We start from the raw sequence: 21,781 nt of genomic DNA, 5'->3' as shown, positions 1-21,781 counted from the left end.
CAGGAATATGTTAACCTGGGGAAAATGGTAATATAGGTAGACAGTAGAACCTGTAGTAGTGACCATCTCTACGAATTAAAGGACATCCTGGCCATTGATATACAGTCAAACCCATACAAGTGACCACCTCAACATAAAGACCACCTGGCCATTGATATAAAGTAAAACCGGTACAAGTGACCACCTCTACATAAGGACCACCTGGCCATTGATATACAGTCAAACCTGTACAAGTGACCACCTCTACATAAGGACCACCTGGCCATTGATATACAGTCAAACCTGTACCGTGTCTACATGTAAGGACCAACTTTTTTGTGGTCCCTTAAATAATTTTCCCATTGACACAAGCATTAAGAATACTGTCTATAATACCTGTCCACATGAACCAGATTTCATTGGTCCTCTGAGTGGTCTTCTTAACCTAGATTAGACTTTTCTACAATGCAAAAACAGAAATGCTTTTATTCTCGAGCTATACCTTTAATTTGGTAAATCCGTAATCAATGATGACATTCTAAATCAGCGAAGCTCGAAATGAATGGTCATCAACGAAACATTCCGTGCAATCTTCTCCCCGTCTACGACTGGTCGCAGACCCACTGGGACCTCATCAGTACCACATAAAAACTCTGGATGCGGCATCGACCAACCGAACAATAAAACTGCTCAGGCTTAAATATGTCCGACGTGTCGGTATGTCACGACTGCAGTGCCCCGCTGTCAATCTGAGTAGGCCGGGGCCTGACCTGCTCTCTCCAGGTCGTTATTACTCGTCCGGCCCCAAAATCAACGACCAGGCTGCACTTTAGCGTTGACCCCACCCTGACTGCATGGCCGAGTCTGTGACAACTAGGGGTGGATACCGGTTCGCTGGACCTGATTCGGACCTTTATAACATCCAAGAACCGAGTCCAAAAAACCTGAAAGCCAAAAACCTAAGTAAAAAAAAAAACTGAACAAAGTATAAATATATTTTTCTATTTTGTTTGATGAAAAGTGTTTTGACTAATTTGAGTCTCCCTATGAGAAAAAAAGACATATACAATGTAAAATAAGTGCAACATTCAAATATTAAATACTGGTTTGCCTTAAAAGTCTTCTCACCAAGAAACTTTTACAGTCATGCATGTTAGTCTTAATTCGCTATACTTAATATTGGTTTAATAAAACAAAACATGTCAACTAGACAGCATCAGGTCCAGGTTCAGGTCCGGACCTGAACCTAAATCTCTGGACCTAAACCTGGACTTGGACCTTATTAAGCTGAACCGGTATCCACCCCTAGTGACAACACAACTTAAAGGTGCACCACGCAACAGGACACAACATTGCAGCAAGAATAAGCCATATTTTCATCATATGAAATGCAATGAAATTTGATTGACTTAATAAAGTAGAGTGGATTCATTCCTCAGCTAACCGACATATTTCACACCACAGCCGTCCCTCAGTAAGACTTCTGGAGCCGCACTGTTCCCGTTTAGAACTTTTATTCGGTTTCACAGGGCGGGCTATTTCAAGTGTACTGACTAAATAACACAATTAAATTGGCCAATCACTAAGATTCTTTGTTTTTAAAAATCTTATTCTATTCACATTTATTTGTGAGTTGGGATGAGGCAAAAAGCAAGATGCTTACAGAAACCTTCTTTAAAAAAAAGTATAAACCAATACATTGAGTAACAACATGCAATTATTCAATATACATGTACTGTTGTTTATATTCTTTTCTGTTAAAATTTGATAGGTGAACAAATTTGATCTGTGGTAATACCAGTTCTTGTCGGATCACAGTGTTAGTGATCCTCCCCTCCCCTTATCAATCCCAGATGTTCCCCCTTCCCCTTCATTCGTAGCTCACCACCCCTGGCGGTTGGACGTGTTACCCCCCACCCTCGGTCAACAGACTGACTGTCATTAACTTCTTAGATAACTACTGGAGTTGCCTTGTGAGGAATATACTTAGTCTAACGTTGAAGTTATTCTTCGGTTCTGTACTAGTACTTCTGTATTGCCAGTGGTTTGCTGTACTTGGGCTGTAGCTTTACCTTGATAAAATCACTGTACCTATTGTATTGTAGATCTCCTTATCAGAGCACTTGCGTTCTTAATTATACCTCTCTCACTTGTGATACACAGTTTAACCAGAGTGAGTAAACACTCTTAAGCTGGACAGAGCATGGATAAATCGTACCTCCCCCTTCCCGGCACCGGGGAGTTAGGGTTGGGTAGCCCGCTCGCAGCGACAGTCGGCCTCAGGTAGGCCTTAAGGCCCTGTCACACTTATGCGTATGTTTAGGTGCGCGTGGGTCCCGCGGTAGCATTGTTTGGATTATGTGGAGTTGCAGAGAGAAGTTGTTCTACTTGACCCACCGTTGTGCAGCCTTGTTATTGAGCCATCGAAATTGCCTTTTTTGGACTGCAGGCTTGGCCTGGACCAACGACATGTTGATGCGCGGCTCATGGGGGCTTGTTCGTGCACACAAGTGTGACAGGGGCTTTACGTAGATGAGAAGTCTCCAAAACTAGACCTCAAGAAGATTGGCTGATCTACACTTCTGACTTCTGACATAGATAATGTGTACTACGAGCTTACCTACTTGTTCATCCCTTACCTACCGTTGTAACCACATTGAAGTCACATATAGACTGTAAGGAAATCCCTGATATGTCAATAACTGTACTGTCAGAGTTATCAGTTCTGTTACTCTCCTGTTATATACGCGATGTAACAAACTTCTGTCAGTGGCATGATTGATCTGATGAGGAGCCAATAAATGTCCGACCGCCGTAACGGTGTCGCGACTATCCTACTTGTATTGTATTATCTGTGAGAAGACAAGAAGTGGAGTTCTCTTCGGAACTTGTGAAGAAGAGAATTGTACTTTTCCCTCCTCTGATATGTTTTTTGTACACGGTATTTTGATTAATATCGCATAACATAAACTTGTGGCAACGACTGATGTAAAATTAGATATTGTACTGTGCAGAGGCAGTCTCTAACGAACCTTGCTTGTTTACAGAAACTTGTTCTCATCGACCCTGATTGTTCATTGTGTTCTGACCTGGACACAAGAAGTGGAAGGAACCCGCAGCTGGTTATTATCGGTCCTTCAGAACGCCTTGATCCGTGAGGTACCTTTGCCTGGTCAAGCAGACGTTGTTTATCGATGACGGGGAGACCCCAGAGCAATGGGGGATGGGAGAACGACCCATGGTGATCAGGTTAATGACAACTGTAGTGGGAGAGCGACCCATGGTGACCAGGTTAATGACAACTATGGCGGGATCAATCTGGGGTTAGCCACATGGATACACACAGGCAGCACAGGAACACATGGATACACACAGGCAACACAGGGGTAGAGACCAGCACCAGAGCTACAAGAGTTCTTCCTGACTCTTCGATGACATAGAGTTTTTGTGGCATCGAATATCTATTAATGATAAGTTCTACAAAAAGGTTTGTGTTAATGTCTCTAAGTTCATGGGGATTCAATTCCATGGTAGGGAGAAAATGGAGTTTTTGCGATGGTTTTGATAATGACAACTACACTATGGTGGGATCAATCTGGAGTTAGTCACGACTTTATACTGTATACATGATTGTAAGCTGCGGTGCAATTCAGTCTCTATACTGCAATGCCGTTTTTCTCATGTGTTTTTTTATCAATAAACCATTTACTACTACCACATGGATACACAGGAACACAGGACCAGAGGTGTAACCGAGTTCTACCTGACTTTTGATGATGAAGTATTTGTGGAAACGAATATCTGCAAGTTCTACAAAAAGATTTTGTGTAAATGCCTTTAGTTGAAGTTTGCAGGGATTTGATTCCGTGGTACAGAGAAAATGGAGCGCTCGAGGCACCTCCTCCAACAAAGGACCCCCATTTTACGCCCATTCCAAAAGACGAGTGCAGCTTCAATTGAGATGCCCTTCCAAGGATCTAAATTGAGGTTTTCTTGTTAGCAACTAATTGGAACCAGGAGCTCAACTGTGATGGTGCTACCAGTTGAGTTACAGGGACATCCCTCTCTGAAGGGATACATACTGGTAATGCCTCCTTCTTTTATAACCTAGGCCTTTCTTGCCTGTATCTGTTTCAACTTTAGGAATTTTACATGTGTTTGTTCAGACCCTTGTAGTACCTAGGGGCACACAAAGGGCAGCAAGTTTCCTTGCTGTTACACCAGCAGGGTACATTTTTACAGGGAGGGGTTGCTAGCCCTTCCCCTAAGTGCCATCCTCTTAGCCACCTCCACAGGGTCCTATTCAATGCAAGGCCATAGTTGACCACTTCTGGGCATCTAAGTTGATGGAAGATGTTTATGCTGGGAGATAGAAGTGAATGTTAGTTTTGCCGGTTGTATATGGGAGAGAGTTTCATAGTTTGGCAGTCAGTGGAAGGAAGCTTTTGCTGTATATACATTGTACATAGAAGGACTGAAACTTTTACAAGGAGGGATTGCTAGCCCCTTCCCCTAAGTGCCATCTTCACCTTTCTGAAACGCCTTAGTCACCTCCACAAGCAGGGCCCTAAACTTTCACCTGAAAGTTCCACGAGTAGCCAGCCGGCCTGTGACCCATTTTTCCCTGGACGTGTCCCCGCGGAACGGCGGATCAATCGAGACACGGACCACGACCTGGCCTTCCCAGGCATCAAGCTGTCGTTATTGACTTTTCCTCAGCCAGATGACAGGAAACACATGGAGGACGCTGGTGGTGATGCATGGGGGACGACCATCCGCCCGGCTCATGTCAGCACAGTCCTACAGGGAGACTAATAGATTAAATAAAGGAGCCAGGGAGAATTTGGGACATCTATGATGGCTGGAACCTAGGTGACAGGTACAAAGATGGTACATGTACACCTAAAACAATTCAAGATGCAAGATGATACCATGATAACAAATGGCTGTGACAACAGTTGAGACAAGTAACATCAGACCGGTCCAACAGAAAGGCTAATAGATTAAATAAAGGAACCAGGGAGAATTTGAGACAACTATGATGGCTGGACCCTAGGTGACAGATACAAAGATGGTACATGTACACCTAAAACAATTCAGACAACAAAAATGAAATATGATATCATGATACCAAATGGCTGTGACAACAGTTGAAGCAAGTAACATCAGACCGGTCCAACAGAAAGGCTAATAGATCAAATAAAGGAGCCAGGGAGAATTTGAGACAACTATGATGGCTGGACCTTAGGTGACAGATACAAAGACGGCATATCTACACCTAAAACAATTCAGACAACAAAAATGAAATATGATATCATGATAACAAATGGCTGTGACAACAGTTGAAGCAAGTAACATCAGACCGGTCCAACAGAAAGGCTAATAGATCAAATAAAAGAACCAGGGAGAATTTGGGACAACTATGATGGCTGGAACTTAGGTGACAGATACAAAGACGGCATATCTACACCTAAAACATTCAGACAACAAAAATGAAAGATGATACCATGATACGAAATGGCTGTGACAACAGTTGAAACAAGTAACATCGGACCGGTCCAACAGAAAGGCTAACAGATCAAATAAAGGAGCCAGGGAGAATTTGAGACAACTATGATGGCTGGACCTTAGGTGACAGATACAAAGATGGCATATCTACACCTAAAACATTCAGACAACAAAAATGAAAGATGATACCATGATACGAAATGGCCGTGACAACAGTTGAAGCAAGTAACATCAGACCGGTCCAACAGAAACTCTAATAGATCAAATAAAAGAACCAGGGAGAATTTGGGACAACTATGATGGCTGGAACTTAGGTGACAGATACAAAGACGGCATATCTACACCTAAAACATTCAGACAACAAAAATGAAAGATGATACCATGATACGAAATGGCTGTGACAACAGTTGAAACAAGTAACATCGGACCGGTCCAACAGAAAGGCTAATAGATCAAATAAAGGAGCCAGGGAGAATTTGAGACAACTATGATGGCTGGACCTTAGGTGACAGATACAAAGATCAGACAACAAAAATGAAAGATGATACCATGATACAAAATGGCTGCGACAACAGTTGAGACAAGTAACATCAGACCGGTCCAACAGAAAGGCTAATAGATCAAATAAAGGAACCAGGGAGAATTTGAGACAACTATGATGGCTGGAACCTGAGTGTCAGATACAAAGATGCCGTTTAACCGTACCTTTTTCAACAAGCAATACATTTGTACTTAAAAGGACAAGGAACCATTGGCTTCAAACACAATTAAGAAGAAATGATTCAAACCACACAAATACATGTCATGCTACATTTGTGCCAAAATGGCTGTGAATTCTGATGGCTAGAGGCAGCAATCATTTTTTATGTTCACTAACATGGATTCCAAGCTCTGTACGCGGCTTGTAACAATATCTAGGACACATGCAGACATGTTGAACATTTCCACCACTGACAGCTGTGATGAACAGCAGCAAACAAATCAACATCTTGGCATCTACCCTCTGCTTTCTCTGCTTGTCCTGGAGGCCACTTATCAAGATGGCCCTACACTCGTAAAAACTCATCAATCTCTAGACATACGAGGAACAGACTCCTCATTGTAAACCAGCCGCTGGTTGATAGATGTAAGAAAACATCAGACCGTCAGCTTCCATTACACGTCATCAATAAGAAAGTGGACCGGCGTATCCTATCTGCACCTGTTGAAAAGGTTTCATGCAGCTGCTCTGAAGCAATGCAAAGAGACTGAGTCTTGTCAGGGGGATTAGAACAGATAACAGCTAGATTATCTAAATTTCTTCTTGAGACAAAACAGGAATGATCATGTAAAATGTTCTGTTCAGGCTCTATCATTGGTCACACATGTCTGACATCCAAATACAGCTGTAAGGCCATATTGATTTGATCATATGGATGACATCCTCCAGGGACCCCAAAACTGAGCGTGAGAATAAAAAAAAGTTTGTCTTCATTATGAAATCTATGTGATCAGGAGGGATGAACAAAACCAAACACACAGACTGTGACAGAGTATGGTGTACTGAAATATATACTATAGATTCTTCATTTTTGTCCTTTCAAAACTTCTTCTTTGACTTAAGAATGGACTTTGGCATTCTATGACATTAGTATCTGTTTTCTGAAAAAATTCGATTTATAGCATGTATTTTCTCTACATTTTCTCGCACAAATTGACTCAAATGGTCTATTTTTGTTGTTGCGACTAAGCGAGTTAGCCTGTCCTTGCCACAAACTTCACACTTAGGCTGCACCAATTCAGTTTCCTGGTGCTTGAATTTAAAAACATAATGCTAGACTGGAATATCAACAAGAAATCCAAATTTTCCTTCGAGCCCTGTTTTCATCTTATCCTCGTCCGAAAATTCAAGATAAAAATATCCCAAAACCAACAAATCAAGATGGTATGGCCTTGTAGTAGGGGCTGTAACTTGAGAAGGCCTCCACTGATGTCCACTCACTCTCTTGACATGACCTTTGACATTTTCAGCCTGGGCTTTACAAAAAGTTGAGCCCACGCCTCTCCGTGGTGCTGAAACTTGGGTAGCAGCCTTCAACAATGACAATGACTGGCAAGGGATCGGTCTTCACAGGTTTCGTACTGACACCCGTGCTAACCTGTCCGGAGTGCTACAGTATGCAGACCTGACACCGCTTGGTCTCTACACAGCTTAAGGAGTGAACCAGGTTGTCTCAGGGACACGTCCCTCTGTCCAAAGATGGAAATTCAACAGAAAAGTTTGTCAAAAAAAAGGTAAACTTTATGACATGAAATTTATAAAAGTGTATCTTTGCAAGCTTTAAATGACAGATTCACAGTTAAAATGAACAGTATGGTCTCTGCAGGCTTCCCGCTAGCCTGTCCAGAGTGCTTAAGTATGTAGGCCCAACAACGCTTCAGTCTATGTGGGATTCTGCACCTTATTTTTCCTCCAAGTTTCCCTCCAAGTTTTCCTCCCAGCCCTCTGTTTTCACAATGGCAACTTGCTGAAATTTCACATAAAAATGTCCTAGGAATCAACAAATCAAACTGGTGTGGCCTACGAGCTTCATATTTATGGGGGACTATAAGTTTGACTTTCACTTGATTAGTGGCTGATGTCTGCCCACCAGCTCAACAATGGCAGGGCTGACATGGGAGTGGTCTCCGCAGGCTTTGCAATGATGCCCCCGCCCTAACCTGTCCGGAGTGCTACAGTATGCAGGCCCGACACCGCTCGGTCCGCTGGGTCAGAGGCCATTAGCCGGTTCCCAATCACCCGGCAGATTGTAGCACGGCCGGGCGGCCCTGGCGACATGGCCTGTCCATTAAAGGGGTCAGCGGTCAGCACCATCAATAACAGGTCACCCCCATCTTGTGCGTTATGACCAGGCGAGGGTCTGATTATGCTCCCATTACACTGCCCATTGCTCCCCGGGACCGGGCAGGTGCTTACGGTCACCGGGCAGTCCGATTTACGACCCCGCTCCTTATTGATCTGAGTGACTCGGCTCGAGAAAGGTCGTATTTCAGGTAATTTGGCCAGAAGGCAAGAATTTCCAGTCACCTCACACCGCCACTGATAGTTACCACCTCTCGTTGTAACGTACCCCACTTAGGCCAGGTGAACTTACAGACCGACTCAATGATGCTTGATGCACAGACCAATATTCCTCACCTCAACATTAAGACACTACATAACTTGTAAAGAACTCAGAAACTCCTTCATGCATTCCAGGTGAGGTTGTTGAAGCATACTTTACCTGTCATAATGGTCTTGGTAAGCTAATGGCATCTGTCTATGGTGCTGAAACTTTGATTGCAACCTTCCAGTGTTTTCCATACCATATTCTTAACATTATCAATATTCCAACATACACAATATTAGAAGTGATAAGTGTTTCCTCCTTGCTTCTTAGTCTAGTTATTAGTATATATCATATGCATATTAGTCTCTGAGAATTATTGTTATCCTCAGCCATACATTGCACCCTGTACACTTGTCGTGCAATAAAGTTCACTTCATTATACCAGTTTATATATGGGACACTGACCGAAATTGGTTAAATCAAGTAGCAACACCAAGATGACTGACTGACTGTAGTAATGAATAAACTTTAAATAAATCAATTTTATTGATGTTCATGGCAACAACCATAAAACAACAATACTACAAGGCTAATCTTTCCTACAATTGGATCTCCAAAATATTATCAACAACAACAACAGGGATATTGGAGTCTCTTTTTACCCGACCAGTGACTTCTTACCTGCTGACGTTTCAGAGCTTCTGACTGGAGTACTGCTTCTCGCCGTTATAAGTAGCCAAAACACCAGCAGGTAAGAAGTCACCGATTGTGTAAAAAAAAAACTCTGATATCCTATGTTCTACCAACCTGATGAAATTATTTTCGGAAGAACAACAACAGCATTACTGGACAAACAAAGGGGTGTGCCGCTAAACCCTATACACAGCCCCATGGACCCTGACACCTTGTCATTGGGCAGTCAGAACATATTGGCCTTAGCACCCCTTGATGGAGGAACCCCTGATAACTTTGGCAGCAGGGGTCGCGACCCTTCCTAGTCAACATACGTGGGCCTTCCTGCCAATCATGTCTCCCTGCCGTTAGTGCTGGCGGTCAGTATCCCTCTGTGTCCATAAACACAGGCGCCGCGGAGAGCGAACGAGTGTGGCGAGATTATCCAGATAGAACGTGGACCTGGGAGGACGTTACTGCCAGCAGACGCTCCCAATGTGGACATAACGACGAGCTTGACCTCTGGAATCCTCCCAAATTTTGATATCAAGCCATCTGAGGTGTGCTTGTTATATACACAGGAAGGCAACCGTATCGTCGTATTGTACACACTGAACGAGACGACAGAGACAAATGTGTTTTGTGACATGGTATCAGTACAGTAATTTGTCATTCATCCCCAAGTTCCAACTATAGTATATACCACACATTGCCAATTGTTCTGCACCATCAATGTGGGCTTTATCTTTAATGATCTATTCAAATACTTGATTCCAAGCTGTTAACATTGATTAATAAGAGTATTAGTTGGAGTTTTGCTTGTTCTTCCAACCTTTTGTAGTGGTGCTCCTAGAATTTTGCTGGTGCTCCTAACTTTTTGGGGTTAGGAGCACAGTGCTCCTAGGTCTAAAAGTTAGTCTGGAGCCCTGTATCACTCATTTATACACCATCTCTGGGAAGAAGTAAGAATCAATACATTTGAAGCTTTCCTGTCCAGTTTCCTTTCTATTTCAATTCTGTGTCATAAAGTTGTCCTGTAGATTCCCTTCAAGTTGAATCCTTAAGATCGATATTCAAACTCCACGTTTAGTTAGTTGTTTTACATTGGAGTTCATTCACTGTTTTGACTTCCTGTTGTTATGGTTTGAAGTCTTGATGAACACATATTACTCTAACTTTGACTTAGACTAAGCTATGTTGATTTACTTACTATAGTTACTATAGTTACTTATAAGTTCTGCTTATTTATGAAGGTTTACCTATTTCATTCAACCTTTGTTTCTCACTTTTATCATTTGTTAAAACGTTATCTTATTCAATGTTAGGGTTCTCCCACCAGAATCATTGACACCTGGTAGTAGACGACATGTATTTCCTGGCAAAAAAAATAGATAAAATGAACCAGACAGCTTTCTTGTCAAATCTGCACTTACCAGATTTTTCATGCACATTCAGGGCAGTCTCCAGGACCCGTCCCTTTGTCCCAGGACGGAAATTTGCTTGTTGAGAAGGAAAAAAAATTAACCTGTCCGTCAAAAAAGGTGAACTTTGTAAGATAACCTTGAACGGGGGACATCTTTTTCGATGTTACACGTTTTATAAGATAAAATTTATGTACTTTTGTAAGCTTCAAATGTCAGCTTTAATAGGAATCAACAACATGGATGGCCACACAATGAGTGGGACGGAAAAAAAATAATTCAAAGCTGGAGACAGCCCTGATCAGATTGTACAGGACGAGCTGCACCCAAAGCCCACCAGTTAGGCAGATTTTCAGGCCAGCATTGAAGCCTGACAACCTGAGCGCACATTCACACGAAGGTCAGCCAGGGCAACATTTACCCTGCCTAGCGCGGGAACAGGCTTTGAAGCCCGCTGCCGCTCCCTGCAGTAAAGAACGTGATTTGTCTCCCAGTGCTCCTCAGGGACGGCGAAATAATTACCCGACTTTTTAACTAAAAGTGACCTTTGGTCTGAAAAGACATCCATTGTTTTGTACAGGTCACGGAGCTGATTGTGTACACATAAGGCTGTTGCAATTACTACAGGAACATATTCCTACTGTAGATGTGGTACAATTTAAGCACGGAACTTCCGAGCTTTGAAGATTTTGCTACATAAGCAAACTGAATACTGTGAATATGGTTTGTAATCTCGGCAATAAACCACTGTTAGGATAAACAGCATTAACCTGAAAATAATGACACAGAAAAAAAGTTATCTAACTTTCTTATTACAATGTGTTGATCTGAATCAGGCCTGCTATCTTCGAAGATTAAACAATTCTATAGGAAGCTTCATGAAGAATTTTCAAGCCATCCAAAAAGAAGGGATATTGGACATCACTTTGTTGAATTGAAAATCAATTTCAAGAAAATGTAAATGGCCTGGTTATTATACAAAGATCCAAGCAACAAGCTGTTCACGTTTCTTCTTTAACAACATTAAGTATCCGTTAGTCTGGACAGAACAGAAACATCAATAGTGCCACAGTCAAAGGTCTTGGTACTGACTAAGTTACTCAAAATTCCGCCATAAAAATGCATAAGGACAGTAATTGCCCACAAGCAAAGGCACCAATCCAGATGTGTCAGAAAAATATCATAATCATGGCTGGATTTGTTAAGGTCAGCGCCCCCAGGTATATGTTGTGAAGCGAGGTGATGAATATGTCATGAGGGTCACCACTATGGCAGCCGGGGGTCAGGTCACCAGGGAGGGTTTGGGACACTTCTGTATATTTTTACATCAGCTGAATGACTCGCAAACACAGCGCAGGGAAGAGGGAACATTTGTGATGTTGTTGTTCGGACTTGAAATCTATTTTCGTTTGTTCCATTCAATGGCAATCACGCATTTTCCAATAGTGTAACAGCCAAAGATTAAGACTTAGTTACTGAAAATTCTACCATAAATGCATAGAAGAAAAGCAGTTGACTCACAAACACAGAGCATTTGTAGATAATAGGGAACATTTGTATGATGTTGTTGTTTGGACTTGAATTCTATTTTTTTTTCATTGTTCAATTGTGTCACAGTCAAAGGTAAGAAGTTACTAGAAATGCATGAGAAAAGTAGCTGCCAAATTCTGTATATTTTTACATCAATTAAATGACTTGCAAACAGAGAGCAGGGAAAAGGGAACATTTCTATAAATGAGTTGTTGTTTGGATTTGATTCCCACTTTGTTCCTATCAGACATTTTTTTAACAGTACACAGACAAAGATTTATGTACTGACAAAGTTACAAAAATTCTGTCATACAAAATGCATAAGAACAGTAATTGCCAAATTCTGTATATCTTACATTGTGGAATGCCTCGCAAATACACTGCCCCCACAAGTACGGAATTTTGTACGATGTTGCTGTATGGACTTGAACCCTACTTTCGTTTCTTCCAATCAGACATCTTTCAATAGTGTCACCGTCCAAGGTTTTAGTACTGAGTTACTGAAAAATCTACCATAAAGATACATATCAGAAAAGTCGTTGCCCATTTCTGTTTATCATATTTTACATCATCGAATGACTGGTTCACAAATCCATAGGGTGGTGTGGTAACATGTGGAATGTGGGGTTGTGTGGGACAGCAAAATATTTGGCCAAGAACCAAGAGGTCCTGGGTTCGAATCCTGTCACGTCACCAATCTTGTGCCCTTTGGAAAGGCACTTTACACAACAACTTTCCTCACGTCACTCAGGTGAAAATGAGTACCTAGCTTCGGCTAGGGACGTCCCTCGGATAGGACGTTAAATGGAGGTCCTATGCTTGAGGAGAGGCACCCGCCACACTTATCGAAAAGTATAGGGGCCCTTCCCGGTGTGAGCAGATCAAACCTTACAGTCAGTTCTTCATCAAGTTGAAGTTGGTAGCCTCAAAAGAAGAAACCAAACGAAACAAAGCTGACCTAAACAGTAACAACGGTCTGACGCCCTCTCTCTGTATGAACCGTTCCATGGGCGACACGACCTAGCGGAGCTGAAATACGCGGCCTTGCGACCTAAAGTTCAAAAGGTGAGAGTAATAACTGCCTGGGTAGATGTGAAGCGCAACCTTTGATGACATTAGGAGGAGATATCCCTGGTCAGATCGAGATTGGAGCAACATGTTGACACTGCCGGGATCTGATGTTCTACTCACCACTTACAGGGCTTGAAATTCTTTTTTGGAAATAGGTGCACTGGTGCACCCAACCAAACTTTTGGGTGCACCACATAGAATAAAGTTAAATGTCACCAAAACATAAGTTTGATGCCATTGCCTCTCTTAGGAACTTCAATCTGTAATTCTATCCAGATTTCAAATTTCAGCCAAGCAATACATCAAATAAAAGTACAAAATAAGGTTATATTGCTTTTTCTGATACTTACATTTCAAGAACAAATCTGTATGCTAGTGTACAAGGGAACTAATACCCTATAGAGTACAAAAATATCTAGGTGCACAGCTCCAATTTGGGGTGCACACAAATGCACATGCCCCCACTATTTCGAGCCCTGCCTTATAATACCATGGGTTAATGGACGTCTTCTACAACAGGGGCATTGATTACTGGTCTCACGTTGATGAAGGTTAGACATCCAGGTAGTAAGATACGCAAAAAATAGTTACTCAAGCAACTGGATAAAATTTTGAAACAGTCAGACGTTTTCAGACAGTATCCACTGTCAGTAGCTAATTGAACTATTGGCATAAAACTTTGTCTTGAATTCATCTTCTTTTAAAGACTACTTCAAGACATCCTAAATTGTCTTAACCTCATTAACATATCTATTCAGAGTTTTGGTATAAAACCTTGTTCCCTGTCCTATCGTTAGTCACTGACGAAAGACAGTGGATGCTGTCTGAAACGTCTGACTGTTTCAAAATTTTATCCAGTTGCTTCAGTAACTATTTTTGGCGTATCTTATTACCTGGATGTCTAACCTTCATCAACGAAACAGCCTCATTCTTTGTAGGAGCCTTTTCATCAATTTTGTGCAGAAACTTTCAAAAGTCGCTCATCATTCACTTATGGTGAAGCCATTACAATGGGAAATTAATATGAACGACATCCATGACAGGACTATCCTTCAAACCCATGGGTCGTTAGTCACAATCTCCTCATGCGCAACAATGACCCAGGAGGTCAGAGGTCGAGTGGTCCAGTGGTAATAATTTCTACCATAGATTACTGGTCTTGTTAGGTTTCAGGGCACACTAAGAACACTCGGAGCAAACAGGACACTTTGGGGCAGGGCTGTCTTCAGATTCAACATTTTCCCATCCAACTCATTGTTGATGGGAGCTCATGTTGTTGATTTTCATCTCTAAATCTGCCATTTCAGACATACAAAAATACAACCAATTTCATACCATGAAGTTCAGATTTTTTGGACGGATGGCGTAAAGGTTTCCAAAATCATATCCAGTTGTTTGAGTAATTGCTTTTTTGGTGTATCTTATTACCTGGATGTCTAATCTTCATCGACGGACGGACTTGTCCATCCCCACAAGCAACTTACCGTAGATATACAGAGGTAATAGGTCCTGAAGACAGCCCTACTTTGGAGACAGAAACACATGAATGGTTAACATCAGGGGGAAGAGAAACACATAGAAATCTGAATTTTTAAAGGCAATGAGAAAAGTTATGCGAAAAAAAAAAGCCCTGGCACTTACTCCTGCAGCTTCTTTCTCGGTTTGCGGCCTGTGGTCTTGGAGGGCGTGCTGACAGCTGGGACACCTGGCTCTGCCTTGCAGCACCTGTCCAACTATCTCCACACTAATGCACAAACAAAGGTGAAAAAACTGTTTCTCCTAGCTTTAATGCTATTAAAATATGGTAGTTTGCGGACTTTGCAACATTGTTTGGACTTAAACACTTTAAAACAGTCACCCTTTTCTCTACATGACCTCTGATCTCCGAACACACTTGTGCATAAACTATTTCATCTTGTGTATAAAATGTATTGATACATGTAATCAAATGACTTAATGGTGTTTGAATTGGATTGTAAGGCTGATTTTGATGATTGTTAGTTACTTTGTATTCCAACTAGTGACGTGTAAATTGCCATTACCTAAAAGATGTATTTCTGTCTGTCCCTATCTGTTGATTCTCCAATATCAGCAACGTATACGCTGCCTGAGAGTCAGTGTAATGTATTGTAGCATTTGCCAATGGATGAATAAAACAACCAATCACTTTCTGGAATCCTACCTTTTAGAATCAATCATATTCATCTTATCAGAGGCCAATATGAGATTTTCAACAAATAAAATTCCAGGGTTAGTTACGTTGGTTACTTATGTCCGCTAGGGATGTCCTCTTGGATGGTACGTAAACCCAGGGGTCCCTTGCAAGTTTGAGGAGAACATTTGAAAGTGTGGTAATTTTGTCTATGGAGTGTCCCTGTGGTGTAGTGGTCTGCGCTTCTGGTACTTGCCACATCTGGTTCCAATTACTTGGACCAGCAGGCCCGGGTTCAAGCCCCGGGTTAGGACACTTCTGGACAAGAGGCGCATTGAGTCATACCAAAAACTTTATAAAAATGGTACATACTTCTGAAACAGTATGGAAGTTAAACACACTCCACTACCAGTGGTATAGCCCCCTGCTGCAGTGATTGCACCACAGTGTGGCCCAGGGCTATGAAACGGGGATGGGCACCGCCCTATACATCAATTATGGTGTGGGAGGATTTTAACTTTTCTAACCTTAATTGTGTCTATGTTTTCAGTGCATGTATGCACAGCCACCAACCGAACATATACACATTTGTCTTACATGAATTTGTTAAATTACTGGTCAAACTTTTCTGGTTCTCGGAAGTAAAAACTACAAAATTGACATGAAAACAGACTCTGCAGAAAAAGTTTGTACGTTGGTGCACACAGAATAAGGGAGAACATGTATCCTATTTCCATCTTGACTACTTGCTGATTTTTTTGCTAACTTTGAGAAATGTCTTGGAACCAAGAAAGTAAATTGATGTGGCCTAAGACACCTTGTGGTAAAGAAAAAATGCTGTTGTCTTCAATCACTATTTCCAGGAGGCCCCATCATCCACCTGTCACTTTCCCTCAGAGTCTGTTCTTTTGTTGACTTTGCAGTTCACAATGAATCTACTATTCTTTACAGTTTGAAAACCAAAAGATTAGATTTCATCAACATCTGAAGAAATTAAGTTCATCCACCTGTTGTCGTCAACCTTAACTTTCCCCTCAGAGTCTGTTTCTATGTTGATTTTGCAGTTCACTATCATCATTTTAAGTTTGAAAACCCCAAACAAAAAAATTACATTGGTGTGGGCTAAGGCTTTTTTCATCAACATCTGAAGCAATTAAGTCCATAATTTTGACTGGATTACTGAGAAGAACGTGGGTTTGGGAGGCTTGGAGTCGGCACACCCCCGTCAAGACAGCGTGAGCCTGCCTTGCATCCTGATGCGTGTGTGCGAGGCAGGCCAGTCCGCGGCTGGCAGAAGACACGGTCCGCGATCACACCCATGCGAGGTGGCTCATTGCGGGGAATGATAAACATAGTTATTGTGATGTTATTAAAAAACCTGACCCCTCGTCGCTGAACGGAATATAGATTTCATCTGTCGTTTTCCCGGGCACTCTCGCGCGCTCCTTAAACCGCATTTATGGCGCTCTTGGGCAAATGTTTGGTGACACTATCGCGGGGATATGACCTTCTCTGCCACACAATTACCCCACCTGAATGATACTGCTTCAGCACAGTAATGCTGCGCACCCCCAGGGATATAGGGCAGTGACCACACTTGAAGGAAGGGGATATTGTGGCATGTCTTGCGTGACCAAAGCAGAAAATTACCAATGAATATAGAGTAGCCGGATTTCTCATGGCAAAGGTTAAGGCAAGGAAATTGCCACTGATGGGACCTGGCCAGACAAGCCCCGCGATTTTCTCTTATCACCGTCATGCCCAAGATGCTGCGGCTATACTTCAAGGGTAAAAGGGATGGGAGGATGTGACGCACATATCAACTGACAGACCGCAGGTTACGTAGATGAACTGGTGACAAAGGAGTACAACTGTTACATTAACTGGACAATGCTTATTAGCACAAAACTACAATGTAGAAATACTCACGAAAGACGATTGGATGGATTCGAAAATACTCACGAAAGACGATACATAAGTACTATATCATAATACTATACTATATCATAAAATACTATACTATGCTAAAAGGGATGGGAGGAATACTCATCAATGTGATGCACGTGTCAACTGACAGACCGCAGGTTACGTAGATGAACTGGTGACAAAGAAGTGCTGTAACAGTCGTCCCAAGACAATGTAGACACATTCACGGAGGACAATACATAGTACTAATACTATATCATAAAATACTATACTATGCTAAAAAGGATGGGAGAATGTGATGCACATGTCAACTGACATACCGCAGGTTAGGTATATGAACTGGTGACAAAGAAGTACAACTATTACAGTAACTGGACAATGCGTAGCACAAAACTACAATGTAAAAATACTCACAAAAGACAATACATAGTACTATGTCATAATACTATATACTATATCATAAAATACTATACTATGCTAAAAGGGATGGGAGGAATACTCATAAATGTGATGCACGTGTCAACTGACAGACCGCGGGTTACGTAGATGGACTGGTGACAAAGAAGTACAACTGTTACATTAACTGGACAATGCTTATTAGCACAAAACTACAATGCAGAAATGTTCATGAAGGACAATACATAGTACTATACTATATCATAAAATACTATACTATATCATAAAATACTATACTATGCTAAAAGGGATGGGAGGAATACTCATCAATGTGATGCATGTGTCAACTGACAGGCCACAGGTTACGTATATGAACTCGTGACAAAGAAGTGCTGTAACAGTCATCCCAAGACAATGTAGACACATTCACGGAGGACAATACATAGTACTAATACTATATCATAAAATACTATACTATGCTAAAAAGGATGGGAGAATGTGATGCACATGTCAACTGACAGACCGCAGGTTACGTGTAGATGAACTGGTGACAAAGATGTGCTGTAACAGTCGTCCCAAGATATTTACGAGGCAACGCAAGTCATTCTTGGACAACGCTTAGCACAAAACCACAATGTTGAAATGTTCACAAAGGACAATACATGGTACTATACTAACATACTATATCATAAAATACTATACTATGCTAAACAGAATACTACATCAGCACAATAGTCATGTATACCAGTGACCACCTGGCCACTGAGGCCACTTTTTGGCAGTTTCCCATTGACCAGGCATTAGGGACCCTGTCTATAATGGCCACCTGTTTTACTCTACTGTGACCTTTTTCTTCCAGTCTCTTTAGAAGTCACAATTATAGACAAGTTAGATTGAATGTCAATAAAGCAGTCTAGTTACAATGTTGGGTAGAACCATGACACACTTGATTCTTTTTTTTTTACTCAATTCATTTCTACCTGTCCCATAAAATTCTCATTTCAAACCACAGGTTAGTTAAGTGCAAAATTGTAGGAACATCCTTGCACCCTAACTTGTGAAATATTCCCCAAATAACAGAAGAACTTTACTGCACGACAATTGTACATGGTACAAAGTATGGCAAGAATTCATAAACATGCATAACAATCGACTATTACTTAATATTCAACATTTTCAGAGAACTTATCTACAAAATGAGTAACAATCGATCTAATATGCATTCTAATGGCTTAAACAGTATAAAATGTAATGGTGACGATGATAGTATTCTGTGTCAGGAATGTAAAATAATGTCTCGTTTTTGCATAGAGTTGTATATAAATAGGCCTACATAGGTGGATATATGAATAGGGCATGACAACATCATATTGAATATTTCTGTCTTGGAATGCGGCAGCATTTTACCGGACTTACATACAATAGATTGGAACAATATCTGCCGGTCATTGTCATAGCTTGGACAATCCATCATGAAGTGGAATTCGTTCTCAATATCATTATGACAAGTTGGACACAGTCTCTCTCCAGCTGGAGTGTTGTAATGTTGGCCCTTTTTGATTTGTTAAGAGTTTGCAGGAGACATGTTTATTTCAACCTTCTACCTGCTGCCTAACTTTATAACCAAAGATACAAACTTGATGCCGAACAGCTTCCTTAGCAGTCTGATGGTTAAAGACGTCAGAAAAAAATCGAAAAAAGGCATTTATAACATTATTAGTAAATTTGACATTGTAAAAAGTTGGCTTCCCACTTTTTCATGCCTTCAAAAAAACAGCCTATTTAGCCTGACAGGAACCCATTCTCCATACAATATATACAGTAAATGCAGAAATGTTCGCGGTGGTTTTATGTTTGCGGTTTTTGCGGCGACCATTTCAATGCAAACTTAAAACCACGGTGAACACTATTGTCTAATACTGTAGCAGTATGTGCCTTAAGCGCTGACGCAAACTTAAAACCACAGCGAACACGCCATTTTTGTCTTAGCGCGAAATAAAAACCATTCGAATTTAAATGCATTTACAGTATAACTGTATATTCATTTACTCACGAGGTGGTTTTATTTTGCGGAAAGGTGTCGTGCAGTGTTTTAAGTTTGTTGCTGAAACAATCTGCAGTGCAGTAGTAATACATTGGAAACACATATCTGCGGTGTCACAAATTCGCTATGGGCAGGTCATCGCAAAAACTGCAGTAATAAAATGAACAGAAAAATTCCAAGATCTACGGTAACACCGGACAACACCTCTTTTATCCCTGTCTGTGGCCATTGGCACCTGAAATTGGCAACTGTAGATTGCTCCTCGCACGCGGACCCCCGCTAGTAATTGGAGTCAAATGAAGAAATCAAGGGGAATTAATTCAGTGATCTAGTGGCTTCTTCTTAACACCAATTATTACGCGGCGGCGGCGTCTCAGGCACGGTCAGGCGGCGCTGGTATTACAGCCCGTCACTCCTAAGTACTGATACGAGGAGACGAGGCGTAATTTGCGGGCTAACGGCGTAAGCCACTGGAATTAATCGCGTAATCAAGGGGCCTGTTTGAAACAAAATTCCTCCAGGTCTTTACACTGAAGCTGGAAATTTGATAGCACAAGGCAGGCCCGAGATCGATGACTTACAACTGCTCGCGAAACATCGCCTCTAATTCTGGTACATGAGAAAGGGCAAATAACAATTGATAGGTGCAGTTTAAGGCTAACAGCTAAATAAAAAAAAATTCCACAAGGTCTTTACACCCGGCCAGTGGTAGGAATTTTAATAGTACATGGCAGATCAGAGAAACTTCTCGCAAAACATCATACCTCTAATTCTGGTACAAGAGACAGGACAAAAAACAAGTGATTGGCACAGTTAAATAGCTAAATAAAACAAAACTCTACCAGGTCTTTATTGGGTCTTTACATACACCCAGCCAGTGGCAGGAAATCTGATAGTACAAGATGTTCATACATGGCAGGTTGGAGATCGATGACTTATAACTCCTCGCGAAACATTGTACCTCTAATTCTGCTACATGAGAAAAGACAAAAACAAACGATAGGTGCAGTTGAATAGCCAAATAAAACAAAATTCTACCAGGTCTTTAATGGGTCTTACACCCAGGCAGTGATAGGAAATTTGATAGTACAAGATGTACAGGTCCGAGATCGATGACTTATGACGCCTCGCGGAACATCGTACCTCTAATTCTGCTACATGAGAAAAGACAAAAAACAATCGATGGGCGCAGTTTTAGCCTCCGCAGATCAAGAAGGTAATTGCATCAAGATAGGGAACTGTGTATATAAGCAGTGGTTACACAGTTTACTAATGGCAGGGGTGGGTTACATAATTAGCACCTACTTCCAGGGAAAGTTCTTTCATTAGGAAAACTAATGATCCGCCAGACACAGCTAAAATTACACGGCACCAGAACGGCAGAAAGCGCTAAGGCTGGAGAGCGCTTTAATCCCTCTATATTTGGTGCAATACCGGCCCTGGCCTTCCTACATACATGATAAGGAGAGTATTTGCCAAGTGACCTCCTGTAAGCAAAGCCATGAAAGAGAACATGAGCCATTCACATGAGTTTGTTTAGTCTTACTACAGGCAAAATTGCCCACGAAGACCACTCAGGGGACCAATAAAATCTGGTCTATATAGACAAGTGGTCATTATAGACAGGATTACGCTTGTGTCAGTGGGAAAAATTATCTAGAGACGACCAAAAAGTGGTCACATTGGCCAGGTGGTCCTTATGTAGAGGTGGTCACTTGTACAGGTTTACAATTAACTGTATATCAATGGCCAGGTGATCCTCATGTAGAGGTGGTCACATTCACAAGTACATATTTCACTGTATTTACAAAATAATGCAAGGGACAGTAGATGATGGTATACTGTGTAGTTCTTCATAAACCATGTTGGCATATATACATGAATGTGATTTGATACGCTTCTGAATTAAAAAGTCCCAAAAAGTATAGAAATATGTGAAAGCTAGCATTGTTTACAAAAAACTACACAGTACCCTATCATTTATCATACTAAC

The 21,781-nt window shown here is 41.4% G+C and overlaps 1 protein-coding gene across 1 annotated transcript in view; it reads right to left on the bottom strand.

Annotated features, from left to right (window-relative positions):
* The window catches only part of LOC136427060 (uncharacterized), a 107,706-nt gene that overhangs the window by 40,204 nt on the left and 45,721 nt on the right, over window positions 1–21,781 (bottom strand). Inside the window, exon 8 of the mRNA XM_066415777.1 lies at window positions 14,912–15,014. Within this exon, the coding sequence (XP_066271874.1) occupies window positions 14,912–15,014 (103 nt within the window). The remainder of the gene's footprint in view (window positions 1–14,911; window positions 15,015–21,781) is intronic.

Source organism: Branchiostoma lanceolatum, chromosome 2, assembly GCF_035083965.1.
Source record: "Branchiostoma lanceolatum isolate klBraLanc5 chromosome 2, klBraLanc5.hap2, whole genome shotgun sequence".
NCBI lineage: Eukaryota > Metazoa > Chordata > Leptocardii > Amphioxiformes > Branchiostomatidae > Branchiostoma > Branchiostoma lanceolatum.
Note: the sequence above shows the minus strand (reverse complement) of the source record. Positions and strands in the feature narration are given on the sequence as shown.